This window comes from Portunus trituberculatus, chromosome 37 (assembly GCF_017591435.1).
Source record: "Portunus trituberculatus isolate SZX2019 chromosome 37, ASM1759143v1, whole genome shotgun sequence".
Classification (NCBI taxonomy): Eukaryota; Metazoa; Arthropoda; class Malacostraca; order Decapoda; family Portunidae; genus Portunus; species Portunus trituberculatus.
In genome coordinates, this window is record NC_059291.1 from 15,015,439 (window position 1) to 15,042,938 (window position 27,500).

A 27,500-nucleotide genomic window follows, 5' to 3' on the forward strand; every position below is an offset into this window, starting at 1 on the left:
TTAGTTTTCATAATTACTGCATATTTCGGTGGAAATGTTAAAAGTGCCTTCTTCCTATTCGTCAATTATACATTTTTCATAAAGATGTTTAAGAAATCAGTTCAGTGTTTTTAAGTCTTACAGCTTTTAATGTCGCTATGAAAGTTTTATGAAAAGAATCCTTCTCATTCGTCAAAAGTGTTCCTCTTTGTAGCATCTTTAAAGGGATCCATACACTACATCCAGTCCTTGCATCTTTTTATATGTTAAGGACGCTATACAAGTTCAGACAGTCTCTCCGGACACCTGAGCGTATATGGGGTCCTTAACAGCGAGATTGCTCTTCGTAATACACACGGGAAACATAATCTCAACATCGATATCTGACTTCAATTTTCGGCAGTCTTGGCAGCAGAGTGAGATCATTTTTTAAAATACTGCTGCTCTTTATCTCCACTACATTCAAAAGGGTCTATTTGCAGTGGCAAGTGATTTTAAGATTATCTTTATGTTTCCGGTGACAGAATAACGAAACTACATCATTAACAGCAACATACTTGAAAACCCAGCTGATTATCTCCGTGGCCTTTGAAGAGTCGTGGTGAGAGCCGTCATTTTTTAATACTAGCCAGGGAAAGGTCTCAGTAGAGCTGTACTTCCTGCTGCTGACCGGTGAGTAGGAACAACTCACGTGGGCAGAGCCGGGTATTGAAACAGAAGGCAACAAAAAAAGAGGACGCGTTAGGTAGTTCATTAAAGGCGGGAGTCATTAATTGTCGCAGTGATCAGTGCAGTCATTACTCGGCGACTCTCCGGCGTGGACTAATGATGCAGCGCTAGGGATCCGATGAACGAGAAGAGGCGGTTGTGTGGAGTATTCCGAAGTCTCCGTCCTTCATCAGCCTCCGCTTCTTATATGCTTTACTTCTTACCTTGGTCACCTTATCTTTGCTCGATCTTCCTCTGTATTTTGTTCTTCTTTTCCTTTTAATCTGACTCTTTTGTCTATCTTCGGTCTAACTTATTTCGTCCTTCCATTTTTCGTTATTTCCTGTATATTCATTCTTTATCCCTTATCCTTTATTTTTTTGTCATTTCTGTTCTTTTCTCAATCTTTCTTTCATTTTCATCTTCTGTCTACCTGCTTTATGTCACTTTCTCCTTCATTTTCTTTCTTCCTCTCAGATCTAATTCTGTCTTGTTTTTCTTTATTTCTTTCTTTTTACTTTTTCACTTCATCTTTCTTCCTTTGTCTTGTTTCTGAGTTCCACTTTATTTATTGTCCCTTTTCTTACATTCTTTACTTCATATATTCCTCTTCCTTTCCCTTCTTTTGCTTATCTTTTTCACCATTTATCTTGTTTCTCTTTCCTTCCCCTCCCTTTCTTAAGTCTTAACCTTTATAACTGTCCTTGTTCCTTCTTCTCTTCTGTCCCACGTCTTCATCTTTCTCTATATTTTCGTTATCCTTCTTCCCCTCTCCCTTCCTTCATTATATTCATTTACTACTCTTTTTCTCCTTTTTATATGGCCTCCTCCATCCTGTTCGTCCTTCGTTTCTTCGTCTTTTATTTTTCCTTTCCGTATTCCATTTTCTTCCTTACCTTTTTTCATCTTATTTGATCTCAATCTTATTTGTCTTTATTTTCCTTTCTCCTTCTCCATTAATTGTTTTTTTCATCCCTCGTCCTTTACTTTTTTTTTTTTTTCAACTGGTCTCGTTTCTCCTATTTCCTATATTCTCATATTCTCCTTTCCTCAAGTCAGTTCTTCATTTTCCCTTCTTTGCCCTTAGTTCCCTTATTTCTAATAATTTTTCCCACTTCCCTAATCATTGTTCACTTTTTCATCTTTCCTTCCACTCATTTTCTACAATTTTCTCCCTCCTCCTTATGCATCTAATTTTACTTCATTATTTTCTTTCCCTTTTCTCTTATTTGTTATTCCATTATCGTTTTTTCTGTCATTTCTTATATATATATATATATATATATATATATATATATATATATATATATATATATATATATATATATATATATATATATATATATATATATATATATATATATATATATATATATATATATATATATATATATATATATATATATATATATATATATATATATATATATATATATATATATATATATATATATATATATATATATATATATATATATATATATATATATATATATATATATATATATATATATATATATATATATATATGCATGTGTGTGTGTGTGTGTGTGTGTGTGTGTAAGACGAGAAGTTGGCCAAGGGAAAAAGTATGAAAAAAGGCCCAATTGATTGCCAGTTCCCTGAAAGGTTAATAATATTAACCAAAATTCAGGAACAAATGTCTACAAATCTCCCTCTTAAAAGAAGTCAAGTCGTAGGAAGATGGAAATACAGAAGCAGGTAGGGAGTTCCAGAGTTTACCAGAGAATGGTATGAATGATTGAGAGTACTGGTTAACATTTGCATTGGATAGTTGGACAGAATAGGGGTGAGAGGAAAAAGAAAGACTTGTGCAAAGAGGCCGCAGGAAGGGGAAGCCATGAAGTTAGCAATATCATTAGAGCAGTTGGCATGAAAATAGCGATAAAAGGTAGAAAGAGATGCAGCATTTCGGCGATGAGAAAGAGGCTGAAGACATTCAGTCAGAGAAGGGGAGTTGATGAGACGAAAAGCTTTCGATTCCACCCTATCCAATAAAACTGTGTGAGTGGAACCTCTCCCCCCAAAAAACATGCGAAGAGTAAGTACTCCATACAAGGACGGATAACGGATAAGGGCCTTGTACAGAGTTAGCAGTTGCAGGGGAAAAGAAAAATTAGCGAAGATACCTCAGAACGTCTAACTTTATAGAAGCTGTTTTAGCATGAGATGATATGTGGAATTTCAAGTTTACGAGTAGATTATGAGTTAAGGACAGACCGAGGATATTCAGTGTCGAAGAGGGGGCAGCTGAATGGCATTGAAGAAAAGATGATAGTTGTCTGAAAGGCTGTACTGAGTTGATAGATGGAGGAATTGAGTCTTTGAGGTATTGAAAACTACTAATTTTTTTTTTTTTTTATGCCCTAATCATAAATCTTAGAAATATCAGAAGTCAGGCGTTCTGTGGCGTCCCTGTGTGATTTGTTGACTTTCTGAAGAGTTGGTCGTCTCTGAAAAGACGAGAAAATGTGTAGGGTGGTATCATCACCGTAAGAGTGGATAGGGCAAGAAGTTTGATTAAGAAGATTATTAATGGATAATAGAAAGAGAGTGGGTGACAGTACAGAACCTTAATGAACACCACTATTAATAGATTTAAGAAAAGAACAGTGGCAGTCTATCATGACTGCAATAGAACGGTCGGAAAGGAAGATTGAAACAAAGTTGCAGAGAAAAGGATAAAAACTGTAAGAAGGCAGTTTTGAAATCAGAGCTTTGTGCCAAATCGACTCCAACAGAAACTTTTGATATGTCTAACGTGACAGTAAAAGTTTCACCGAAATTTTCAAATGAGGATGAACAAGACTCGGTAAGCAAAGTCAGAAGATCACCAGTAGAGCGACCTTGACAGAAGCCAGACTACCGATGAGACAAGAGATTGTGAAGTGCCAAATATATTTGAATCATCCAATTGAGGATAAATTGAAAACTTTAATCAGGCAAGAGATTAAAGCTATAGGGTGATAGTTTGAGGGATTAGAACGGTCATCCTTTTTAGGAACAGCCTGAATATAGGCAAACTTCCAGCATGAAAGGGAGGTATATGTCGAAAGGCATGATTGATAGATTTTGACCAGGCAAGGTGCAAGCACGGAAGCACAGTTTATATATATATATATATATATATATATATATATATATATATATATATATATATATATATATATATATATATATATATATATATATATATATATATATATATATATATATATATATATATATATATATATATATATATATATATATATATATATATATATATATATATATATATATATATATATATATATATATATATATATATATATATATATATATATATATATATATATATATATATATATATATATATATATATATATATATATATATATATATATATATATATATATATATATATATATATATATATATATATATATATATATATATATATATATATATATATATATATATATATTAGTGTTCTCTTATTTCCTCTCTCTTCTTCCTTTTTTCTTTCATTCTCCCTCGCAGTGCCATCCTAGTTTTTATCAATTTCTTTCTCTTTTTCTGTTCTCTTATATTCATTCATTCACATCTCTTCTCCTTCATCCCCGTCATTTTCTGCCATTTATTGATAGAGTGTAAGGGAGAAACAGCATAATCAACATTAGATTGTATGTAATTTTGAATTTTCTTTTAATCTCTCTCTCTCTCTCTCTCTCTCTCTCTCTCTCTCTCTCTCTCTCTCTCTCTCTCTCTCTCTCTCTCTCTCTCTCTCTCTCTCTCTCTCTCTCTCTCTCTCTCTCTCTCTCTCTCTCTCTCTCTCTCTCTCTCTCTCTCTCTCTCTCTCTCTCTCTCTCTCTCTCTCTCTCTCTCTCTCTCGCTTTTCTGGACTTTCAATTGAAATTTTTTGGCAAGGTTAGATATGCAAACAGTAAGAGTATTCATAAAGACTCGTTCGCTAGTAATGATCTTTTACTATAGATGGTAAGATGTTTTTTTCCTTTTTCACCACAAAGTTTCGTGTGTGTGTGTGTGTGTGTGTGTGTGTGTGTGTGTGTGTGTGTGTGTGTGTGTGTGTGTGTGTGTGTGTGTGTGTGTGTGTGTGTGTGTGTGTGTGTGTGTGTGTGTGTGTGTGTGTGTGTGTGTGTGTGTGTGTGTGTGTATTTTTTTTCTCAAATTTTCAAGTGTTGTTTTGTTTGTTTTGTTAATTATTTTGGTATTTCCACCCAAAACAGCTTTGATGATGACATAAATTATTAAATCATTTGTTTGTTTATAGGCAACATTAAGAGTAGAAGCTTGATTGGACTCTAAATCACAGTATCATATGATATTTATGTACATTTTGAGGTCAATAACGTGTCTGTGTAGCTATCCGTCTAAATATCTATCTATGTATCTATCTGTCTATCTATCTTTCTCTCTGTCTATCTATTTGTCTATATACCTATCTATTTATCTATATCTATCTATCTATCTATTTATCTATTTCCCTCAATATGTGTGTGTGTGTGTGTGTGTGTGTGTGTGTGTGTGTGTGTGTGTGTGTGTGTGTCGCAGGATGTGAAATCTATTTAGTCCAATGCGTTTAGCTTCCCGCTCCCTCTTGACTGTTCTGTTGTCAAAATGAAGGCCAGAGGGATGCATGCTGGCCTGGTGTGTGTTTGTGTGTGTATTTTATTCACAATACACAGGCGAGTGTTTTACCGGTGCGTGGAGAAGTGTGGGAGGAACATCCGGGGTGCGTTCTTTACCTGTGTGTTCTGTGCAGCCTGGTGTGTCTGGTTCACTGTGTCATGCTCAATAGGAACACGATTATGAAGGCGTTAGACGGATACTTGTGTGAGTGTTCCGGTTCATTTTTCCTGCTGGCGTGGGTGTGGTGTTTGTTGTGTACTGGTAAGAGTGCTTTGAATTTATCTCTGTGTCCGTGTATATGTCTGTGTGTGTTGGTTCGTTTGTCTTCTACCTGTTTCAGTCTTAATGTTGTCATCTATGAGTTTTCCGGCTGTCTGTCTCTCTATCTGTCTCAACTAGTGCTTTTTTTTTTTTTTTTTTTTACGTGGTTAAGGATGTGTTGTTTTATAGACCGTTCTTATTTTTTTTGCCTTCCTTGTCTTCCTATAATTGTGAGGAAAACTAACTGGTTGATAAGTAAAAGTGGAATTTCGTCTCTATCAAATGTTATCAGAGGAAAGAAATTGTATTCAGGAGGCAAAGTGAGAGCCAATTTGTTCCCAAGTCGTGTCCTTTCGGTTCCAATTATACGATCCTTTTTAGTGAATGAGAGAGAGAGAGAGAGAGAGAGAGAGAGAGAGAGAGAGAGAGAGAGAGAGAGAGAGAGAGAGAGAGAGAGAGAGAGAGAGAGAGAGAGAGAGAGAGAGAGAGAGAGAGAGAGAGAGAGAGAGAGAGAGAGAAAGGATAGGCAAGCAAAGAAGCAACCAGGTACACAAATAAACAGAAATTCCAAGAACGATACAGAAACGTTGAAAATAATGCAGACAGGTCACACACACACACACACACACACACACACACACACACACACACACACACACACACACACACACACACACACACTGCGTAGTGTACTGGTTAGCACACTCGGATCACAACATAGAGTGCCCTGGTTCGAGTCCCGGGAAGCGGCGAGGCAAATGGGTAAGCCTCTTAATGTGTAGCCCTTGTTCATCTAGCAGTAATTAGGTATTGGATGTAACACGAGGGGTTGTGGCCTCGCTTTCCCGGTGTGTGGAGTGTGTTGTGGTCTCAGTCCTACCCGAATATCAGTCTATGAGCTCTGAGCTCGCTCCGTAATGGGGAAGGCTGGCTGGGTGACCAGGAGACGACCGTGGTGAATTATTTACACACACACACACACACACACACACACACACACACACACACACACACACACACACACACACACACACACACACACACACACACACACACACACACACACACACACACACACACACACACACATTGGCGCGCGAGCGGGTAATTAGATCACAGAGGAGGGAACACATAATTTACTAGACAATATTGAATTTGCGTCTAGTGTAGGCAAGGCGGAAGAGGAAGACTTCAATGAAACTTGGAAGGAAAGTGATTATTTCGTGAATAATAATATGAACTGACACGAAGGGAGTGTTTTTATAACAGTAAGGTGAATGATAGATACTTAGAGTGAAGGGAAGCAATACTCGTACACTTTGCTGTGTGATGGTGAGGAAGGTGGAGCGCAAGGTATTGTTTATATGGAGTAAATGGTGAGGTAGGGTTAGTGATTTTAATGAAAGGATGAGTGGAGAAGAGCAAACAGATTAACTAAGATGATGTTGATAGAATATAGAGAACATAGGCATTGAAATGGTGGTGATTCGGAACTCGTGAAAAGAAAATGGGAAGTGAAAGTGAAAGGTGGTGAATTCATAGTGGTGATGGTGTGGTAACAGGGAAATGGGAAAGAAATGGTGTTAGGATGCTGGTGATATTTGTATGTGTGTGTGTCTGTGTGTGTGTGTGTGTGTGTGTGTGTGTGTGTGTGTGTGTGTGTGTGTGTGTGTGTGTGTGTGTGAGAGAGAGAGAGAGAGAGAGAGAGAGAGAGAGAGAGAGAGAGAGAGAGAGAGAGAGAGAGAGAGAGAGAGAGAGAGAGAGAGAGAGAGAGAGAGAGAGAGAGAGAGAGAAGGGTAGAGAGGAGGAAAGAATGCATCTGCAATCGTCTAATTCGATTACTAGCTCTCTTCCAATTTCTCTTTCACCTTTACTCTTCCTCCTCTTACTCTTCCCTCCTTCCCTTCCTCTTTTCTCCTCCGCTTAATCATCCTCTCTTTCCTATTCATCTTCTTCCTCCTCTTCCTCCTCTTCTTCCTATTTCTCTTGGTCCTTGTTCTCGTCCTCATCTTCATCATCCTCCTCTTCTTCCTCTTCCTTCTCCTCCTCCTCCTCCTCCTCCTCCTCCTCCTCCTCCTCCTCCGCCGCATCCTCCTCCTCCTCCTTCTCCTTCTCTCCTTTTTTTATTTCTTAACCCCTCTCCTCTCCTCTCTTTTATCTTTCCCCTCCTTATGATGTTAATGTTCTTCCTCCTCCTCCTGTTCCCTTTCGGTCTCCACTTTCATTCTCTCCCACTCTTCTTCCTCTCTAATCTTCTCGTTTCCTTTTTCATCTCTTACTTTTTTTTTATACTGGAAGTTTTGGTGTTCTCCTTCTTCCACCACCACCACCACCACCACCACCACCACCACCACCACCACCACTCAGTCCACTTTTGGTAATATCATCTATCGCATCGCTTAACTCCTCAGCTCTTCCAGGGATCGTAAATGGAGGGTCGCCTTTGGGTTCCTCTTTTGCAAATTCTAAAGAAAAATGTAAATAAGAAAGCCAATGCAGATATACACACACACACACACACACACACACAGAGAGAGAGAGAGAGAGAGAGAGAGAGAGAGAGAGAGAGAGAGAGAGAGAGAGAGAGAGAGAGAGAGAGAGAGAGAGAGAGAGAGAGAGAGAGAGAGAGAGATTTAAGTTGAGACATATACGAAGAAGACAAACACACACACACACACACACACACACACACACACACACACACACACACACACACACACACACACACACACACACACACACACACACACACACACACACACACACACACACACACACACACACACACACACACACACACACACACACACACACACACACACACACACACACACACACACACACACACACACACACACACACACACACACACACACACACACACACACACACACACACACACACACACACACACACACACACACACACACACACACACACACACACACACACACACACACACACACACACACACACACACACACACTCTCTCTCTCTCTCTCTCTCTCTCTCTGGATATGAGTGTAATCCGATAGAATTTTGAAGTACCCTCGTATGTTGATTAAATTGTGTGTGTGTGTGTGTGTGTGTGTGTGTGTGTGTGTGTGTGTGTGTGTGTGTGTGTGTGTGTGTGTGTGTGTGTGTGTGTGTGTGTGTGTGTGTGTGTGTGTGTGTGTGTGTGTGTGTGTGTGTGTGTGTGTGTGTGTGTGTGTGTGTGTGTGTGTGTGTGTGTGTGTGTGTGTGTGTGTTGAATTTCATTTAATCTCTATGAACAAACACTTCGTATGTTAATTTTTATTCCTTGCATGAGATGAATAAATATAGTGAATTAATCAGAGAGAGAGAGAGAGAGAGAGAGAGAGAGAGAGAGAGAGAGAGAGAGAGACTTATCGAGTTGCAAGAAGCTGCAATGGAGAATGGAAATGGAGGACTACGAGGGAATAGTTCAATCTACAGAGAAAAGTCAAGCAATGCAGAGGCCATTTGGTGCAATAGTGCACAGAGGAGCATATAGGGAAATAGTCTTATGCCTTTATTTTAAACGCCTTATGTCATTTATTTTTGACAGGATCTAGTTGATGTTATAGTTGTATTCAAGTTTCCTTGACGTAGGTTATATAAACGGGAAAAGAAAATCCACTGAGATGCTTGTCCTTTAAAAAGAAGAAAACTAAAAAGATGACTCAAGATTGAAAAAGTGTCTTGAAGTCTCACTCTTGAAACATAAAGTCTACATTATCATAGGGAAAGAAAATATTACTAAAAACAAGACTTATCATCTCTGTGGCCTTTGAAAACAGTTTTGGTTACATATTTTGAAACGCTTTGTCCTCTCACCACGACTATTTTTCTAAATCATAATTAACTATGATTAACCTGGTTTCCAAGAGCATTTATCCTGTTAATAACATGAATATCTTCTTAATACCTCTAGAGAATGGTAAAAATAACCTTTATAATCCCTTGGAACATTATATACAGTTTTTAAAAGTAGTCAAATTGCGGTGAAAATGAAACGTTGCAGAATCTGGTCCTGTAAGAAAGAATTAAGAGACAACGTTAGTAAGAGTTTACCCAGAGTCCCCTACACGCTATTTGCACTTCACCGCTAACACACTGACCGCTATCACTTACTCACCCCTGATTACACAACGCCACAGAAAGGGGAGACGCTGCCGCTCATTGTGTTAGTACTGGTGGTAGTATTGGTATTGACATTGTTGTTGTTGTTGTTGCTGTTGTTGCTCTTCTTCTTGTTCTTGTTGTTTTCGGTGGTGGTGGTGGTAATGGTGGTTTGTAATGGTGTTGCTACTTCTCTTTTTCCTGTTATCTTATAATCGTTGTTGTTGTTGTTGTTGTTGTCTTTGTTGTTTACTATAGATATTATCATTTCTATTTCTCCGACTCCTCCAACTCCTTTTCCTCCTCTTTTTTCTCCTCCTTCTCTTCCTCCTCCTCTTCTTCCTCCTTTTCTTCCTCCTCGTCCTCCTCCTCCTCCTGCTTCTCCCCCTTTTTCCTCCTCCTCCTCCTCCTCCTCCTCCTCCTCCTCCTCCTCCTAACTACGAAAGACTTCGCATGCAGCTTGCATCCATTAACTGGAATAAACTGATGTAAACACCAGATGTAAAGAAGGCATGGGAGGTGTTTGCTAAAATAGATAAATGATACAGCTAAGATGTGTTTACCGATAAGAAACAGAAGAAAATAACAAACACTAAACCGAAATAACGAAATTAGAAGCTGTCTTCCAGCAAAGCAAAGAAGCTTACCACAAATATAAACTAACACAAAATGGTAATGACAAATTAGAGCACGACAGATTGCGTAGACAAGCAAACACAGATGATAAGATAAGGGAAAATCTGTCGAAGCTCAGATTGCAAACTCCTGTAAAACTAATCCAAAAGAATTTCACAGTTATGTAAAATCCAAATGGGTCTTAGCCTTAACAATTGATCCACTGATAACAGATAACGGCAACCAAGTAAATAGGGAAATTGAAATGGCAAACATCCTAAACAGATTCTTTTCCTCAATCTTCACGACTGAAGATGTCCTGAACAGCCTGCCCAAGGCTGCGCCTCAGACACAAGGCACCATACTGCCTGACTTCACGGTTTCAGAAAATGAAATCCTCTGTCATGAACAGCATGAACATAGACAAAGATATCACCCACGCTCCATAAAGAAGGGAAAAATGAGCTCGTGAAACCGCTTACGAATTTATTCAATAAATTTTTACTTGCTAGGATAGTCCCCTACGAGTGGAAGCTAACAAATGTCACCCCCATTTTCAAGAAAGGAAATAAATCACTCCCAGCCAACTACAGACCAGTCAGTCTTACTTCAGCAGTGTGCCAGTTGATGGAAACAACACTCAGAGACAAGATTGTCAAATACTTATAAGAAAATGAAATAATGAAAGATTCACAACACGGTTTTAGAAATAAGTGTTCCTATTTGACAAATTTACTAGACTTTTTTTGTAAAGTTTTCAATTCGTCTGAAGAGACGAAAGCAGTTGATATTATCTATTTTGATTTCTAGAAAGCTTTCGAACTTCTTTCACATAAGAGACTAATCAGCAAAGTGAAAGCTCACGGCATAGCCTGAAATACCCTGTCATGGTGTCCCTCAAGGCTCTGTCTTAGGCCCAGTACTTTTCATAGTATATATTAATGATATTGATGAAGAAATCAATTGTAAAGTAAGAAAATTCGCCGATGACACCAAAATAATGAGTAAAATGACATCAACGTCACAATTGCAAAAATTATCGTGTGAAATAAATAAATTTACTCAGTATAATGCTAAATTAAATTCAATATAGAAAAGTGTTAAGTTCTTCGTCGGAAATAACAATGTACAAACAAAATACGTAATGAATAATGTGCTTCTAACAAGTGCTGAAAAAAAAAAAAAAAGATCTTGGTGTTGTGGTGTCCAAAGATCTGAAGCCGAGTCAATACTGCACAGAAACAGTGAAGAGAGCAATAAATCAGTAGGATTCATTCGAAGAACCTTTGAATTTGAATCAGAAAAAAAACCCATCCGTGTTTTATATAACTCATTGGTGTGTCCTCAGCTTGAATACTGTGTACAGTTCTGGACACCATATTGCAGAAAAGACATTTGAAAACTGGAACAGATATACCGTAGAGTGATTTATAGATTAAGCAGAAAGCTGTATGAGAAACGAATGGAAACATTAAATCTATTCAGCTTAACGAAGAGCAGGATAAGAAGAGACCTAATTGAAGTTTTTTTAAAGTTTTTAAAGGATGTAACAACCTTGACACAAATCTTATCATTGATCATTCTAACATGACAAGGAATAATGGATTTAAGATTATACACATTCTCTTCAAATCCCACGAAGCAAAGCACTTTTCTTTAATAGAGTTGTTAATATCTCGAATAAGCTTCCTTCACATATTGTAAACACCATTTCTATTGCGTTATTAGTTAAAAGATAAACTCCATCAAGCTTTCTTCTTGTCCGAATATTTATATATGATATTATTATTATTATTTTGCGTGTTTTTTTCTCTTCCAGATAGACACGTATAGTTCACCGTAGGATGAATAGAAGAATCTCCTCTCATCCTTTCCAGTGAAAATTCCACGTCAGTTTTTCCATACTGCATGGTACTTTTTCCGACTATTTTTCATGCCAGCGAAAGCTGGAAAGAGTGGTGGGTTGGGAGAAGTCTTCTACTGTATTATAGAGTCTCTCTTCACTGTAGCTAATTATAAGTACTTACCAAACAGCCTTGAAACAACCAAGAGGTCTGTTGCTGTTTGGCTTTCCTTTGTATTCCTTTGCATTCCTCCTCCTCCTCCTCCTCCTCCTCATCATCATCATCATCATCATCATCCTCTTCCTCTATCTTTTCCTCTTTCTCCTATTTCTTTTCTTTATAATTAATATAATTAAAATTTTCCTCCTATATCATTAAAATTTTCCTCCTCCTCCTCCTCCTCTTTTAGGGAGTAACGCTACTACTACTACAACTGCCGCTACTACTACTACTACTACTACTGCTACTACTACTACTACTACTACTACTACTACTACTACTGCCACCACCACCACCACCACTACTACTACTACTACTACTACTACTACTACTACTGCTCACTATCACTGCCACTACCACCACTACCACCACCACTACCACCACCACTACCACTACTACTACTACTAATAATAATAATAATAATAATAATGCCACCACCACCACCACCACCACCACCACCACCACCACCACCACCACCACCACCACCACCACCACTGCTGCCACTACCACTGCCACTGCACTGCTACTACTACTGCCACTACTACTGCTTCTACCAATACTACTACTACTACTACTACTACTACTGCTGCTGCTACTGCTACTGCTACTGCTACTAATACTACTATACCACCACCACTACTACTACACTACCACACTACTGCTGTCACCACCACTTCTACTACTACCACCGCCGCCACCACCACAACCACCACCACCATCACAACTACAACTACAACATGGTCATATATTTCCTGTCAACTTTGCTGCCTTTTTGTAAACCTTTTCAAGTCCTTCCCCTTTCCACAATTTCCCCTCCCCTCACTCCCACCACCACCGCCTCCAAAAAAGTATAATAAATCATATGATAGAATAATTTGATTAACTCTCCCTCGTGGCCGTCTTTTCTACATTCACTATTCCAGACCGTAGCGCTGCGTGTGTTATGCTGGGGGCTATATCAAAGGCTAAGGCAGTCGGTGAGGTATAGCCAGTACTATATGCATATCGGTGAGGCGTTACCAGCCTAATTGGGTGTGTATCTATATGAGCATTTGTATTCTATGGTGCCTTTGGGATTAACATTTCGGACCATGCTTTGTGCTATGGGCTAATGTAATGATTGATACTGGGATATTCTGTCCTAGAAAATTTCAAATGTGGAAGTCGGAGAAAAACAGGAAGTAGTGTTGGTATAGTGAAAGTGGTAGGAAACAGACAGAGAATATATTTAAAGAGTGATGGTCATTTGTTCTGGAATTGTTTTGTTAGTATGATAGCTACCGAAAATGACAAACGTAAGAAACAAAAAAAAAAAAGATGGATATGTGAGAAAACAATGGAGAAAAATGTCAAAATAAATAAATAGAAAAATATTAAGATAAAAAAAAAACAAAGAAAATGAAAAAGAAATAGAAACATAATCATGGAAAAGAAAAGAAATCTAAGAAAGAAGAAAGGGAAAAATATAAAACAATACAAAAAATATCAGCAAAAAGAAAAGAAAAATGCTCCAAAAAATCAGAAAAAGTACAAAAAGCCATCAGATCTACGCGTGGCAAATGAATAAAACAATCCTACTTATATCCACCAATCATCAAATCATTCGTAAATCACGCCTCAGTTACAAACACTCCAAGAATCGTTAATCATATATCGTATTATTGGAGTTTAGAAATTACCCTCAGTTGTATCGATTCCTTTCCTTCAAGTGGTGAAAATAGCTGCTCATTGTTTCCTTCAACTTCTCCCGCAGACTCCGGACAACACGAGGATGTGAATGGCGGTGTGATTGCGATATTGTTATTGCTCTTATGGGATTGGTTACGGAAAAAGAGAGAGAGAGAGAGAGAGAGAGAGAGAGAGAGAGAGAGAGAGAGAGAGAGAGAGAGAGAGAGAGAGAGAGAGAGAGAGAGAGAGAGAAGGAACATTTGTGTGCTTCTATTAATTCATTCATACATTCATTCGTTTTCTCTTTGTCTGTCCTTGTATTCTTGCGTATACGCATATGTGTATGTACATCAATTTGTGTGTGTGTGTGTGTGTGTGTATGTGTGTGTGTGTGTGTGTGTGTGTGTGTGTGTGTGTGTGTGTGTGTGTGTGTGTGTGTGTGTGTTCGTGAGGTGTAGGCCATACTCACCTCGTGGTACCAGGTGATTGGGGAGGCGTCGGGGTTAGCTGACACGATGCAGTCAAAGTACACATCATCTCTCACCTTGAGACGCGACGGGTCCACGTTCTGGCCCATCGTGGCGGCCACTCTGGGCGGGTCTATGGGAGACAAGCAGGCGTGATCAGAGACAGTGTTGGTGTGGTGGTTGTTATGGTGGTGTTTGTATGTAGTGATCGTAATGTCGATGGTGGTGATTTTTTTTTTCTGTAGGAAAGGGCAAAAAAAAAAAAAGATTAAAAATAAGGGCCCACTTGAGAGCTGGCTCTCTACAAAGAGGAAAAACTTCAGCCAAAATTAGGGAGCAAATGTCTCGATATCTCCCGCTTAAAAGAAGAGAAGTCGATGATGAGGATGACAGAAATGGTGCTGGCGGTGGTGGTGGAGGTGTTTCATTCCAAGAGATCTAACTAGGTATTCTTTTTTCTTTTCTCTTCACTTATCTCCCACTCATATCTCCATCCAAAATATCAGCTTTCATCACATACATACAGTAGTGCAATATCTTCAATAACTTCTTGTTTAAAACCTAATTCAAGCTCCTAACGTCTTCTTCCTAACGTTCTCTTCAGATTCATTGCATTACACTGCACATTATTCGCTTTCACTGTCTTGTTACATTCTTACGGATTTTTCACTATTATTTTTATTTTCATTCTTTTTTACTTCAGTGGTGGGAATAATAAGAATGCCACTCACTTTTCCTACACTGTGTTCAAGACCTAAGTAAGTTCCTTTATGCAGTGTGATGTGGATATTTTGATGGGCAGATCGTTTCAGAAAATCGTCCTATAAATAAATGTGTAGTAAAAAGAAGAAAGATCACTGGGGAAATATAAATAGCATCACATTTTCAAGATCAGTATGATTTTCTGAGCTTTGTAATGCACCTTCCTTGTTGCGAGTTGCTTTAGATTCTTCAAAAAAATAAATGAATGAAAACTTTAGGAACGTGAAAATCAATATCATGCTGGGATAGGAACAAATAAGTGTCTCTATGAATACAAAAGCGTATTATTGTCCACTGGATGTAATTTCTTATTAGGGGGAATAATTTCACTAAACTATTTCTATTCAGAGATAATTATGTTTTTTTTCTATAATTGGTTTTACGTTCCCCCTATGAAAGGAACTCCCTTGAATGTGTTGTAATTGGTATTATTTTTCAGCAGTACGACAATATTAGAAAAGACCGTTCCTGTATTGTGAGGTTTGTAATAAGTCTTTAATAAGTTAATAAAACTTTAATGAGAGTCTTTATGATAGTATTACTGTTTTATTGGTGGGGCTGGTGACCAGTGGACTGTGGCGGTGGTTCGGGGAGAGGAGGGAGCGGAATTGTGCTGTGTGCGCGCACTCACTTGACTGTCCAGCTGCTCGTGATGAACCAGTCACCTCGCAATACAACATAAAGCAACATATTAATAAGCGTGACTTCCTTCAGGAAGGAAGACTTGAGACACTACGCTAGTTCTAGTTAATCCTTTTGGATCTTCGTCTTTAGAGACAGGCATACCAGTGGATCTTTTTTTATATTTAAGATTAGTTTCTCTGGACAGTTCCCTTTTTGCATAAAACAAGCGCGCAGTACGGGTAATATATTAACATAACACACTATGGAAATAAAATGTAATTTGAGTACGACGATGTGATATAGCTCATAACGCAAGACAGAACCGAAATACTCAAACTAATCTCTACAATAAAAAATAATGTTTGCTTTTTATTACCACAGAAAGAAATCTAGTTATTCATTCCTTGCTCTGCTTAACTTTTTTCTTATTTTTATTGCAAAGTAGATATTAACGGACTGATCTCATCTACTTGTTTTCCTTATGGAAAAAAAATATTACAAGTCTTCAGTCTTGCCTCTACATATTTCTTTATTTATTTATTGTGGGGAAGCAGCATACATTTGGGTACCTGTGCTCGTCCTTCTCCACTCATAAAAGAATCATAAACATTTGATGGCGGTTTTGGAAGTATATAAAGTAATGGGCTTTCTATTTACATATCCATACTGTTGACTAATGGTTATTGTGCTGACTTATCTTTTTTTCACACAGGCATTCGTCTCACCAATTCAGTCATTCAGTGATTGTCCTCTCCCTCATCTATCCATTCACTTCTGTTCTATTTATTTTGTTTGTTTACTTAGTCCTACTCACTCACTCACTCACTCATCTACCCTCTTCGTCCCTTCCTCACTCAGCATTGTGTGACTTACAGTGGACGGTGAGCGTGGTGGTGTTGGTGAGCGGGGACTCTGGCCTGGCAGGGTTGATGGCAACACAAGCGACCCTCGTGCCGTTATGTTCCCGCGTCACGTTCACCAGCAGGCGCGCAGTGCTCACCTCGCTACCGCCCCCAACATACCCCTGGTTCTGTGAGTAGCGGAGAGACATAGAGTAAGCTTCTGTGTTAGGTATATCGATGATTGATAAGATACAAGTAAACTTATTTGTTATATATCGATAGCTTTCCTTGTTCTGTACACTCCTGTAAGAACGTAAGTAAAGATTAGTTCAAGGTGATTCTCCCAATCAAATCGGTGATATCATTGACTATTTGCACTTTGTGAACGTAAAAACATAGGGCATAGGGAATTAGTTTTTAGTTAACCTTCAGATATGCCAATGGTTTTCTGGGTTTGTGTACAATTGAACATGAAGTTATAAGGTATTTGTCACTGGTGGGCTTCTCAGATACATCCATCTATGGTTTTGAACTCCTTGAAATATAAGAAGATAGGGAAGAGGGCACTTAGGTAGAGTTGTGAGAGGGACAAAGAAAAGGAAAGGAAAGAGAGAGGGTCGAAGGATGGAGTGAATGAAGAATGGTGAGATTGTGAATTAGGAAAAGAAAGAAGGAAGGAAAAAGAAAGAAAAGGGATGGTAGGATTGTGAATGGAGATAAGGAAGGAAGGAAGGAAGGAACGCAACAGACAAAATGGATGATGTGGGCGTGAGAGGAAAAGAAATAATGAAGGAAGGAAGGAACGCAAAAAACAAAAGGAATGATGTGGGCGTGAGAGGAAAAGAAAGAATGAAGGAGGAAGGAATGAAAGTAGGAAGGAAGGGAAGAACGAAAGGAAGAAGGAAGGACAGAAAGAAGGTGGGGTCGCTGTGGGAGGGACGCTCCATCCTGCCTTCCAGAGGTGCGTGTCTCCTGTAATTAAGATTTTGCGAGTAAAAACTTTCCTCTTTCTCGGTGAGCTGCAGTCAATAAAGAAACATCTGGAGGACTCTTCTGTCACTGTCTGGTGCTCTTCGCTCCTAAAGTGAATGGAATCGATTGGAGTTTTCCTGTATTTTTATTATTCTCTTATTTCTTTGGATTTAATGACCTGACTTTCCCGACGGCACTGAGACAAGACGTCCTCCTCACCTGCCATCCAATTACGCACTGAAGTGTTGTATGATAAAAAAGAAGTCATGCGTATTGGCGCTGAGTGAAGAGTCGTGGCTTGCATTATTATTTTTGTGTCAAGTGTGAAGACGACGCGACTCGAGAACACTTGTACGGTTTGAAGTTTAAAAGAGAGTTTGAGTCTGTACTCTATATATAAACTCCCGTGATGGTTGCTATGATAATGGCAGTGGACTGAGGAGGAGTGAAAGCGCACTGTGCCATTGGTGAGTGGAATGTGAGAAGGTGTGTGGTGGAGAGGGAGTAGTGTTTGTTTTGTGGATTAGACTCATTTGTTTAGAGTACGATAGAAGAATGAGAGGTACAGTAGCAAGCTGTGGAGAAAAGAGGAGTGATATTAGTAATGAGAATGATGTATGTGATGGAGAGCACACTGAAGTTTTAGTTGGATGGAAGAGTGTGAGGGTAGAAAGTGATAGGTGTGAGTAAGAACTGTATCATCAACTCAACATTGCAGTTGTAGTGGAAAGGAATCATAAGGACGTTCAGCGGAAGGCTATTATGTAGCTGTAAATGATAAACTGTATATCCTGAACTAAAGAAACTTTAAAGAGTGGTAAGAAACTACTGGTACCGGTGATGTGTCTATCTTGATGGGGTGGATAGACCAGTGGGACGTATAGACACTGGCTGGGTGGAAGCAAGCGTGTTTTGGAACAGGCAAAACTGGCCCTGAGCTGCACCTCATTTGCATGGCTGATTAGCGAGGTCACGGACAGGCGGGTAAACAGCCTGGTGGACCCTAGCATCTGGCCTCGTCCCCAAAAGTGTGGTCCGGATCGACAACACCATAAGACAGAAGTAATGCAAATACGAACCTTTCCTTAACTCTTTGAATGCTTATGATAATTTGACACTTGTTTAATAATATGTGGGTGATTTTATTAAGACAGGAAAGTAGTTATAGATAGATGAATATATTAACTACATGCTTTCTTGTGTTTTCTTTTCTTTGGTGTCAGGAAATTTGTACCAAAGAATATTTTTGATTGAATATCTCAAGTCAACGGAACAAGAGCCATGGTGTTACTCCAAGTATATCCTTATATTTTTCTTCTTTCTCTCTTTTATTCCTTCCTTCTTTCCTTCCATCTTTCCTCCCTCCCTTCCTACCTCCCTTCCTTCCTTCCTTCCTTCCTTCCTTCCTTCCTTCCTTCCTTCCTTCCTTCCTTCCTTCCTTCTTTCTTTCTCATCCTTGTTGTTTTGCTGTAAATTACCAGAATATGTTTACCATATGTGTTATTTTTGTCGTTCTCCTTCCTTTCTTCCTTCATTCATTCATCAATTCACTGATTCATTAATTGATGGAAAACCCTCAAACAAGGAAAGTCATGATACCATTGTATCGTGCCTCCATTTCATTTTTTCCTCATCTTTTTCCTTTACTCTAAAGTTTCACAAGGAGAAGGGTCAGAATAGCAATTCAAGTGTTTGGTTCTCGCTGTTCTCCTTCATTAACATTGCTGAAATAAAGAAAATGATTCAGCTAATCGACAGTTTTCCGATATCTTGACGCGTCACATCCTCTTTTCTATAAGGAAGTGAGAGAAGGCCAAAACACAACAACACGCAACGCGAAAAAAAACTACTTAAGAGGTGAGGTTTACAGAGTAATTCACTTCATTTTTTTTCTATCTATCTATTTTCTTTTATTATTTTGGTTAGGCTGCCGTGCAGGATTGGAAAAATGAATAAAGTCATTGAATTTCCATAAACGACGAGTAATACATCAAAAGGTAGAACATATTTCCAAAACCGAACTGCATTAAACAAATCCTCTTTTGATCTTTAAACAGTGCGGGAAACAAAAATGGAAGTGATTCACTTTTCAATTACATATACACTGATTTGTTTTAGATTTCTGAATGGAATATATATATATATATATATATATATATATATATATATATATATATATATATATATATATATATATATATATATATATATATATATATACAAATTTACATATGTATGTATGAATGAGGGATGTATAACATGAACCACATTACTGCTACATCACGTCAGCGGCAGTTTATACTTATTCGAAACTCCCTCACCACCACCACCACCACCACCACCACCTCTTCTGCATCTCAGCACAGCATGCAGCGCAGCCTCCCAGAGTGTTTACCTTCCCTGCCGTGCAAATCAAGTTTCCCCTGATTAACTAATGTCCTTTCACGCGCGGGACACCTGCTGTTCCCTAACCACCAGGCCCCTAAACCCAAGCAGATCCCCAGCACCCTCCGTCTGCCCTATTCCCCCTGCCATATTATGTTGCTGCTGATGATAGCGATGCCTCTGCTATTGGTGCACTATTCCTTCTACTGCTGCTGTTGTCACTGCTTCCTCATTTATCTCTTCCATGTTTCCTTTATCATTTTTCTTTCCTAAACCTCCTCATTCTCTTTTGGATCCTATTCTCTTTATTTTTTACTTCATTTTGCTATCTTCATGTATCCATTTCTCAATATCACCTTCCTCCTCCTCTTCCTCCTCCTCCTTTTTCTCCTTTTCCTTCTTCTTTTCTTCCTTCTCCTCCTCCTCCTCCTCCTCCTCCTCCTCCTCCTCTCCTCCTCCTCCTCCTCCTCCTCCTCATTCTTCTCTTTCTTTTCCTTTTCTTTCTCCTTTTCCTTTTCCTTTTCCTTTTCCTTTTCCTCCTCCTCCTCTTCCTCCTCCTTCTCCTCCTCCTCCTCCTCCTCCTCCTCCTCCTCCTCCTCCTCCTCCTCCTCCTCCTCCTCCTCCTCCTCCTTCTCTTCCTCCTCCTCCTTCTCCTCTTCCTCCTTCTGCTCCCCTCCTCCTTCTCCTCCTTTTTTCTCCTGTTAGTCTTGCTTTGCTTCCTCCCTTCAAGATGAAACAGCGATGTTTGCCTGCCTCTGCTTTTCCCGTTATCAACTCGTCCAATTCTTTAAGTTGAAATCACTTTTTCGTTAGATTTTATTTTAATGTATTTTCATATTCTCCCTGGAAAGCCTCGCCAACTTTCTCCCGCTCTCGTCTAGACACGTTCAAGTTTATGTTAGTGGCAGGAATACCTCGTCAAGCAGCAGAAGAATAAACCAGTGGAGGAGTTAAATTTAGTGTAGCTTTGTTTCCGTATTCTAAAATGTCTTCGCACTGCCTCTTTTACGTATTTAGATATTCGTGATGGTGTAGTGACATGAACAAGTCCATTTTTTTCATAGTAAAGACCTTATTAAATAACAGGAGGAGTTAAAAGTAGTGTAGGTTTGTTTTCTTGTGCTGATTCTTTTATATATATTTTTTATCTTTTTGTTTTTGTTTTTAGTTTAATGCTTTGGAAAAATTATTTTCTTCATGTTACACAAAGTTCGATAAGGAGCAGCATAACATACCGGTAAAGAAGCTGCAGTTCGTCATAGTATAAAGGTCTAACATTAGTCTCTAGGTAGTTATTCCGGTGAGGTGGTATGGAAATATTTGTTTCGGTATATTACAACTGCCTTTATGTTTCTAGGTAGGTATTTTTAATGATGAAGAAGGATCAACTAGTCTGTTTCTCATACTTGAAAGATCTAATACTAGTCCTTTTACGTTTCTAAGTATTTACAATGTAGTAGCTCGCAGGTTTCAGTATTAATAGTAAACTTCAAGCCAGAGAAATAAGAATATGAAATTTTCCGCAACATGCTGCACTCACTCACTGTGCTTAGAAGTTTTTCTTATTTTTACTCAGTCTTCATTTCCAAGGTATACTGATAATTTCCTTGCAAAGGCTTACAACTGATGGATTCCTAGTAGATCAGAGGACGTGATATTCAGTTGAAGTGATACATACAGGTGAAACTAAGTGTGGTAGGTGACTTGCCTACCAACAAGAATTTTTTACCTTTGTACATATGAAACAAGTATACGTGAACATCTTTTTGTGGGCACGTTATTTCACTGAATGTATGTTGTTGTTGTTGTTGTTTCTCGTTTTCTAAACTGAGAAACTATATTCGAACCTAGTTTGAAATATTAAAAGTTGGAGGTAATTATCGGAAAAAAAAGAGGTGTATTAGTGAGAGTATGTGTTGAAGAGGATGAGACGTAAATCAACGTAGCAGTTCCTTTTTTTTTTTCTCGCCTGAGTGTCAAGGAGAGACGCGGCGGAAGACTCAGCTCAGATCAATAGCCGGTGTGTTGACCTCGCGGCCACACCCCAGCGCCGCCAAGGAGAGAGGAAACGCAGGAATTGTGTGAATTAAAAAATGAGGATTGTGGAAGTTACGAGAGAGGAAATGTGAGGCAGGGAGAGTGATGAGAACTTTTTGTTTTTACCTCTTTGTTTTTTTATTGTTCGTGTTTGTGTGTGTGTGTGTGTGTGTGTGTGTGTGTGTGTGTGTGTGTGTGTGTGTGTGTGTGTGTGTGTGTGTGTGTGTGTGTGTGTGTGTGTGTGTGTGTGTGTGTGTGTGTGTGTGTGTGTGTGTGTGTGTGTGTGTGTGTGTGTGTGTGTGTGTGTGTGTGTGTGTGTGTGTGTGTGTGTGTGTGTGTGTGTGTGTGTGTGTGTGTGTAATAGTAATAATAATAATGATTCACGGTTTATTAGAAATTGCAGTACATACATACTGAAAATATACACAGTGGCGGATGATGTGTGTGTGTGTGTGTGTGTGTGTGTGTGTGTGTGTGTGTGTGTGTGTGTGTGTGTGTGTGTGTGTGTGTGTGTGTGTGTGTGTGTGTGTGTGTGTGTGTAATAGTAATAATAATAATGATTCACGGTTTATTAGGAATTGCAGTACATACATACTGAAAATATACACAGTGGCGGATGGTGTGTGTGTGTGTGTGTGTGTGTGTGTGTGTGTGTGTGTGTGTGTGTGTGTGTGTGTGTGTGTGTGTGTGTGTGTAATAATAATAATGATTCACGGTTTATTAGGAATTGCAGTACATACATACTGAAAATATACACAGTGGCGGATGGTGTGTGTGTGTGTGTGTGTGTGTGTGTGTGTGTAATAGTAATAATAATAATGATTTACGGTTTATTAGGAATTGCAGTACATACATACTGAAAATATACGTACACAGTGGCGGATGGTGTGTGTGTGTGTGTGTGTGTGTGTGTGTATTTAGTCACACACACACACACACACACACACACACACACACACACACACACACACACACACACACACACACACACACACACACACACACACACATGTACATTACATAGACTACGTATGCTTTGTATACATGTATGTGTAGATGTGTGTGTGGGGAAAGGTGGGGAGGGGTGTGGCTGGGCATTAGATGACCCATATGTTTCGTCATTCATCTATGCACGGCTCTCGGCTCTGGCTGCAATGACATTCACAGCGTTGCATAAACAAATGAATAAGCATGTTCATGAATTAATAAATATATAGGTAGACAAATAAATAAATAAGCATAATGGTCCATTTAGTCGTTTAATTAGTGCGGAGCGGCTGTTGGCACATTAATTGGAAATAACTTGATTGAAGCAGCTTGTGATATTAGTACTATAAAAAGTGCACCAGAAATGGTTCACAAGTGTTGATTGATGGATTTCCGGCCTGTGCTTGTGTGTGTGTGTGTGTGTGTGTGTGTGTGTGTGTGTGTGTGTGTGTGTGTGTGTGTGTGTGTGTGTGTGTGTGTGTGTGTCTGTGCTTATGTGTGTGTGTGTGTGTGTGTGTGTGTGTGTGTGTGTGTGTGTGTGTGTGTGTGTGTGTGTGTGTGTGTGTGTGTGTGTGTGTGTGTGTGTGTGTGTGTGTGTGTGTGTGTGTGTGTGTGTATGTGTGTGTGATTCACCACGGTCGTCTGCTGGTCACCCAGCCAGTCTTCCCCCTTACGGAGCGAGCTCAGAGCTCATAGACCGATCTTTGGTTAGGACTGAGATCACAACACACACTCCACACACCGGGAAAGCGAGGCCACAACCCTTCGAGTTACATCCCGTACCTATTTACTGCTAGGTGAACAGGGGCTACACATTAAGAGGCTTGCCCGACTCAATTGTGAGTCGAGCGTGTGTGTGTGCATGTGCATGTGTATGTATATGTGTGTGTGTGTGTGTGTGTGTGTGTGTGTGTGTGTGTGTGTGTGTGTGTGTGTGTGTGTGTGTGTGTGTGCATTTTGATTGGGCTTCACTAATAGAATAAAATATTCATAGGCATAATGAGTAATCCATTGCAGTGGGAGCAACATAATTGATGAATAATTTGTAAAGAGATTCTATTTTGTATAACTCTAACCATACGGATAAAGGCTTCTTTTGACCAATAGCTGCCCAAGCATTGTGTGCCCACACCCGCCACCACCGCCGCCACCACCACCACCATCTCCATCACTACCACCACCAGCAAAAAGATTATTATCCTGCACCACAACAACCACCATCTCTATCAACACCACTACCACTACCATAACATCAGCAAAAACAAAACCAACTTCCAACACTATGACTATCCGCATCTCTAACTTTCAGCCACCATTACTAACATCTACATTTTATCATTCATAATTTCATCCACTACCATTACCACCACTTTCACCATCCATTATTTTCACCACCACCATCACCATCATCTTCACCACCAACACAAATATTTTTAGTATAATTTCCGCTGCTACCCACAACCATGATCACTAATATGCCATCACTATAATGACCATCATCATCGTCACCATTAATGGTCACTGAAACAACAATAACAACGACAACAAAAACAAAGAAACAACAAGCTCTCTACTGTGCACGAGCGCCACTATCTCCTCTTACAACTCTTATCTAAGCTGTTACTGGCTTAATTAACTTGCCAGCACCTTCTCTTCTTCTTCTTCTTCTTCATCTTCTTCTTCTTCTTCTTCTTCTTCTTCTTTCTCTCTTCTTCTTCTTCTTCTTCTCTTTCATCATCTTCTTCTTCTTCTTCTTCTTCTTCTTCTTCTTCTTCTTCTTCTTCTTCTTCTTCTTCTTCTTCTTCTTCTTCTTCTTCTTCTTCTTCTTCTTCTTCTTCTTCTTCTTCTTCTTCTTCTTCTTCTTCTTCTTCTTCTTCTTCTTCTTCTTCTTCTTCTTCTTCTTCTTCTTCTTCTTCTTCTTCTTCTTCTTCTTCTTCTTCTTCTTCTTCTTCTTCTTCTTCCTCATTCTCTCGTGCTGATGCTTTTCCTTTTGCTGCTGATGCTGTTGTTGTGGTTGTTGTTGTTTTGGTTCTATTCTTTTTTTTGTTTTATCATTCGTTTTACTTTTGTTTTTTTTCTCTTCTTCTTGCGCTTTTCTTTTCATTTATTTCTTCTCTTCTTCTTTTCTTTCCTTGTGTTTTGCTTCTATTACTATTCCTTATATTTCTTTCGTCTGCGTAATAATGCATATATGTATCTAATATTTTTCTCTTTTCTACCTTTTCCTCCTCTTTCTTCTCCCCACTTCCCCATTTTTGTCCTCAACATTCTTCCTTCTCTCCTCCTCTTCCTCCTCCTCCTCCTCCTCCTTCTTCTCTTCCTCCTTCGCCCCACATTCTAGTGCACGCACGATCTTAATTACCACTACTGCAGAGTTTGGTTGTGTACTTCTTGCCAGCAGGTGACTGGTCCGATAGTTGCAGCTAAGAGACAATCACAAAGCCGTGTATTACCGAGTGTGTGCACGTCCTCGCTTCCATGGTACTGCTTCTCTCAACTTGGTTACAATCTTTGAAATTTGAGGTTAAGTCGATAGTTGTTGGTGTGTTGTGTTCATTTGTGGTGTGTGTGTGTGGAGGTTGGTATTAGGGTGTTGTATTTGGTAGTTTTTTTTTTTGTGTGTGTGTATGTGTGTGCGTGCGTGTGTGTGGGAAGATGACGTAAGAGGTACGTGTGCAAAAGAAATTTACGAGAGGATGTTGTACTCCTATTAGTAGTATTATCACAGGTATCATCAATAATAGCAACAATAACACTGATCATCTTGCTACTATTACTACTATTTCTTCTACTACTACTACTACTACTACTACTACTACTACTACTACTAATACTGCTATTACTACTACTACTACTACTACTACTACTACTACTACTACTACTACTATTACTTACACCATTACCACCACCACAACTTTTACTCTTTACCACCACCACCACTGCTACCACCACCACCACCACCACTGCTGCCACCACTGCTACCACCACCACCACCACCACCACCACCACCACCACCACCACCACCACCACCACCACCACCACCACCACCACCACCACACTGCACCACCACCACCACCACCACCACCACCAATAATAACACCACCAATGCACCACTGCACCACCAGCTAACACTACTGCACTACTACTATCTACCACTGCACCACCACTGCTACTACTGCCACTACTACTACTACTACTACTGCACTACTACTACTGCTACTACTGCTTCTACTACTACTACTACTACTACTACTACTACTACTACTACTACTACTACTACTACTACTACTACTACTACTACTACTACTACTACTACTACTACTACTACTACTGCTACTCTTCCTACTACTTCTTCTTCTGTTATCATCACTGTTACATATTTGTAGAGTCTCCTGCCAGCCATTACAGCAGTTCCTATGGCATGTGAATGCTGAACTGATCATGGTTAGGTTAGGTTAGTTAGCACTGGGTCAGGTTCAGTTAAAGTTTTTAATGACCTTTTACGGTATTACTCTTCCAGCACTACGAATTAGGTCACTCGTTACGCGTTTGTGTCGCAAAACGGTTGATATTGACACTTGCTCAACAGGTGGTGTGACGCACGGCTGGTGTTTATACGTGCAACACCGCCATAACTGATGCGCGTGTGTCCGTATGTTGGTTACGTCACCTCATGACCGTTGCACCTGTCTCATCCTATTTACTGTTCTGCTTAACTCTGCTGCCGCAAATAAGAGGAGGATGAACATCAGTAAAATGGTTATGATTACTAACATCACCTCAATCAACACCACATTTATTTTATCAATAATATAAGCAATTATATTTTTACAGTACCACCAACAGTAACAACACGACTACCACCAAGAACTCCACCACTAACCACAAAGACAACTACAACAGTAAAACAAAAAACACACCTGCTAACAAAACCAACTCTAGCATGAACAACAATACCACCACAACCATCACACAACAAGAACAATACTAAAGCTCTGTCTTCAGAGAAACATCATAAATAACAAGAAGAAACGCGCCACTCGATCTCTAGAAGAACTGTAGTCATCTCCTCTTGATCTCTTCCACTTTCATCTTTCTCCTTCATGACCTCGCTCCGTTCTTCATATCTCTTTCTTCACCTTTCCCTTTCATCTTCCAACCACCATCAGTTAGCTCCACACCAACACATATCTTCCATTCTATTATATCAACAGGATTTTTTTTTTATTCTTTCTTCATCATTTGATATATAGCGCCTCCGCCACATCCTTATCCCTCTCCTACTTGCATTCCACTTCTAATATTTGTACCAACCTCTTTCCTTCAAATTCTATCTCATCTATCTCCTATTTTTT

General features: G+C 39.2%; 1 protein-coding gene across 2 annotated transcripts in view; it reads right to left on the minus strand.

Annotated features, from left to right (window-relative positions):
- LOC123514303 (hemicentin-2-like) overlaps nucleotides 1–27,500 on the minus strand; it is a 236,942-nt gene that overhangs the window by 42,241 nt on the left and 167,201 nt on the right. For both annotated transcript variants that reach the window (XM_045272124.1, XM_045272125.1), the window contains exons 8-9: nucleotides 16,796–16,952; nucleotides 14,539–14,669 (exon numbers count right to left, since the gene is read on the minus strand). In XM_045272124.1, the coding sequence (XP_045128059.1) occupies nucleotides 14,539–14,669; nucleotides 16,796–16,952 (288 nt within the window). The remainder of the gene's footprint in view (nucleotides 1–14,538; nucleotides 14,670–16,795; nucleotides 16,953–27,500) is intronic.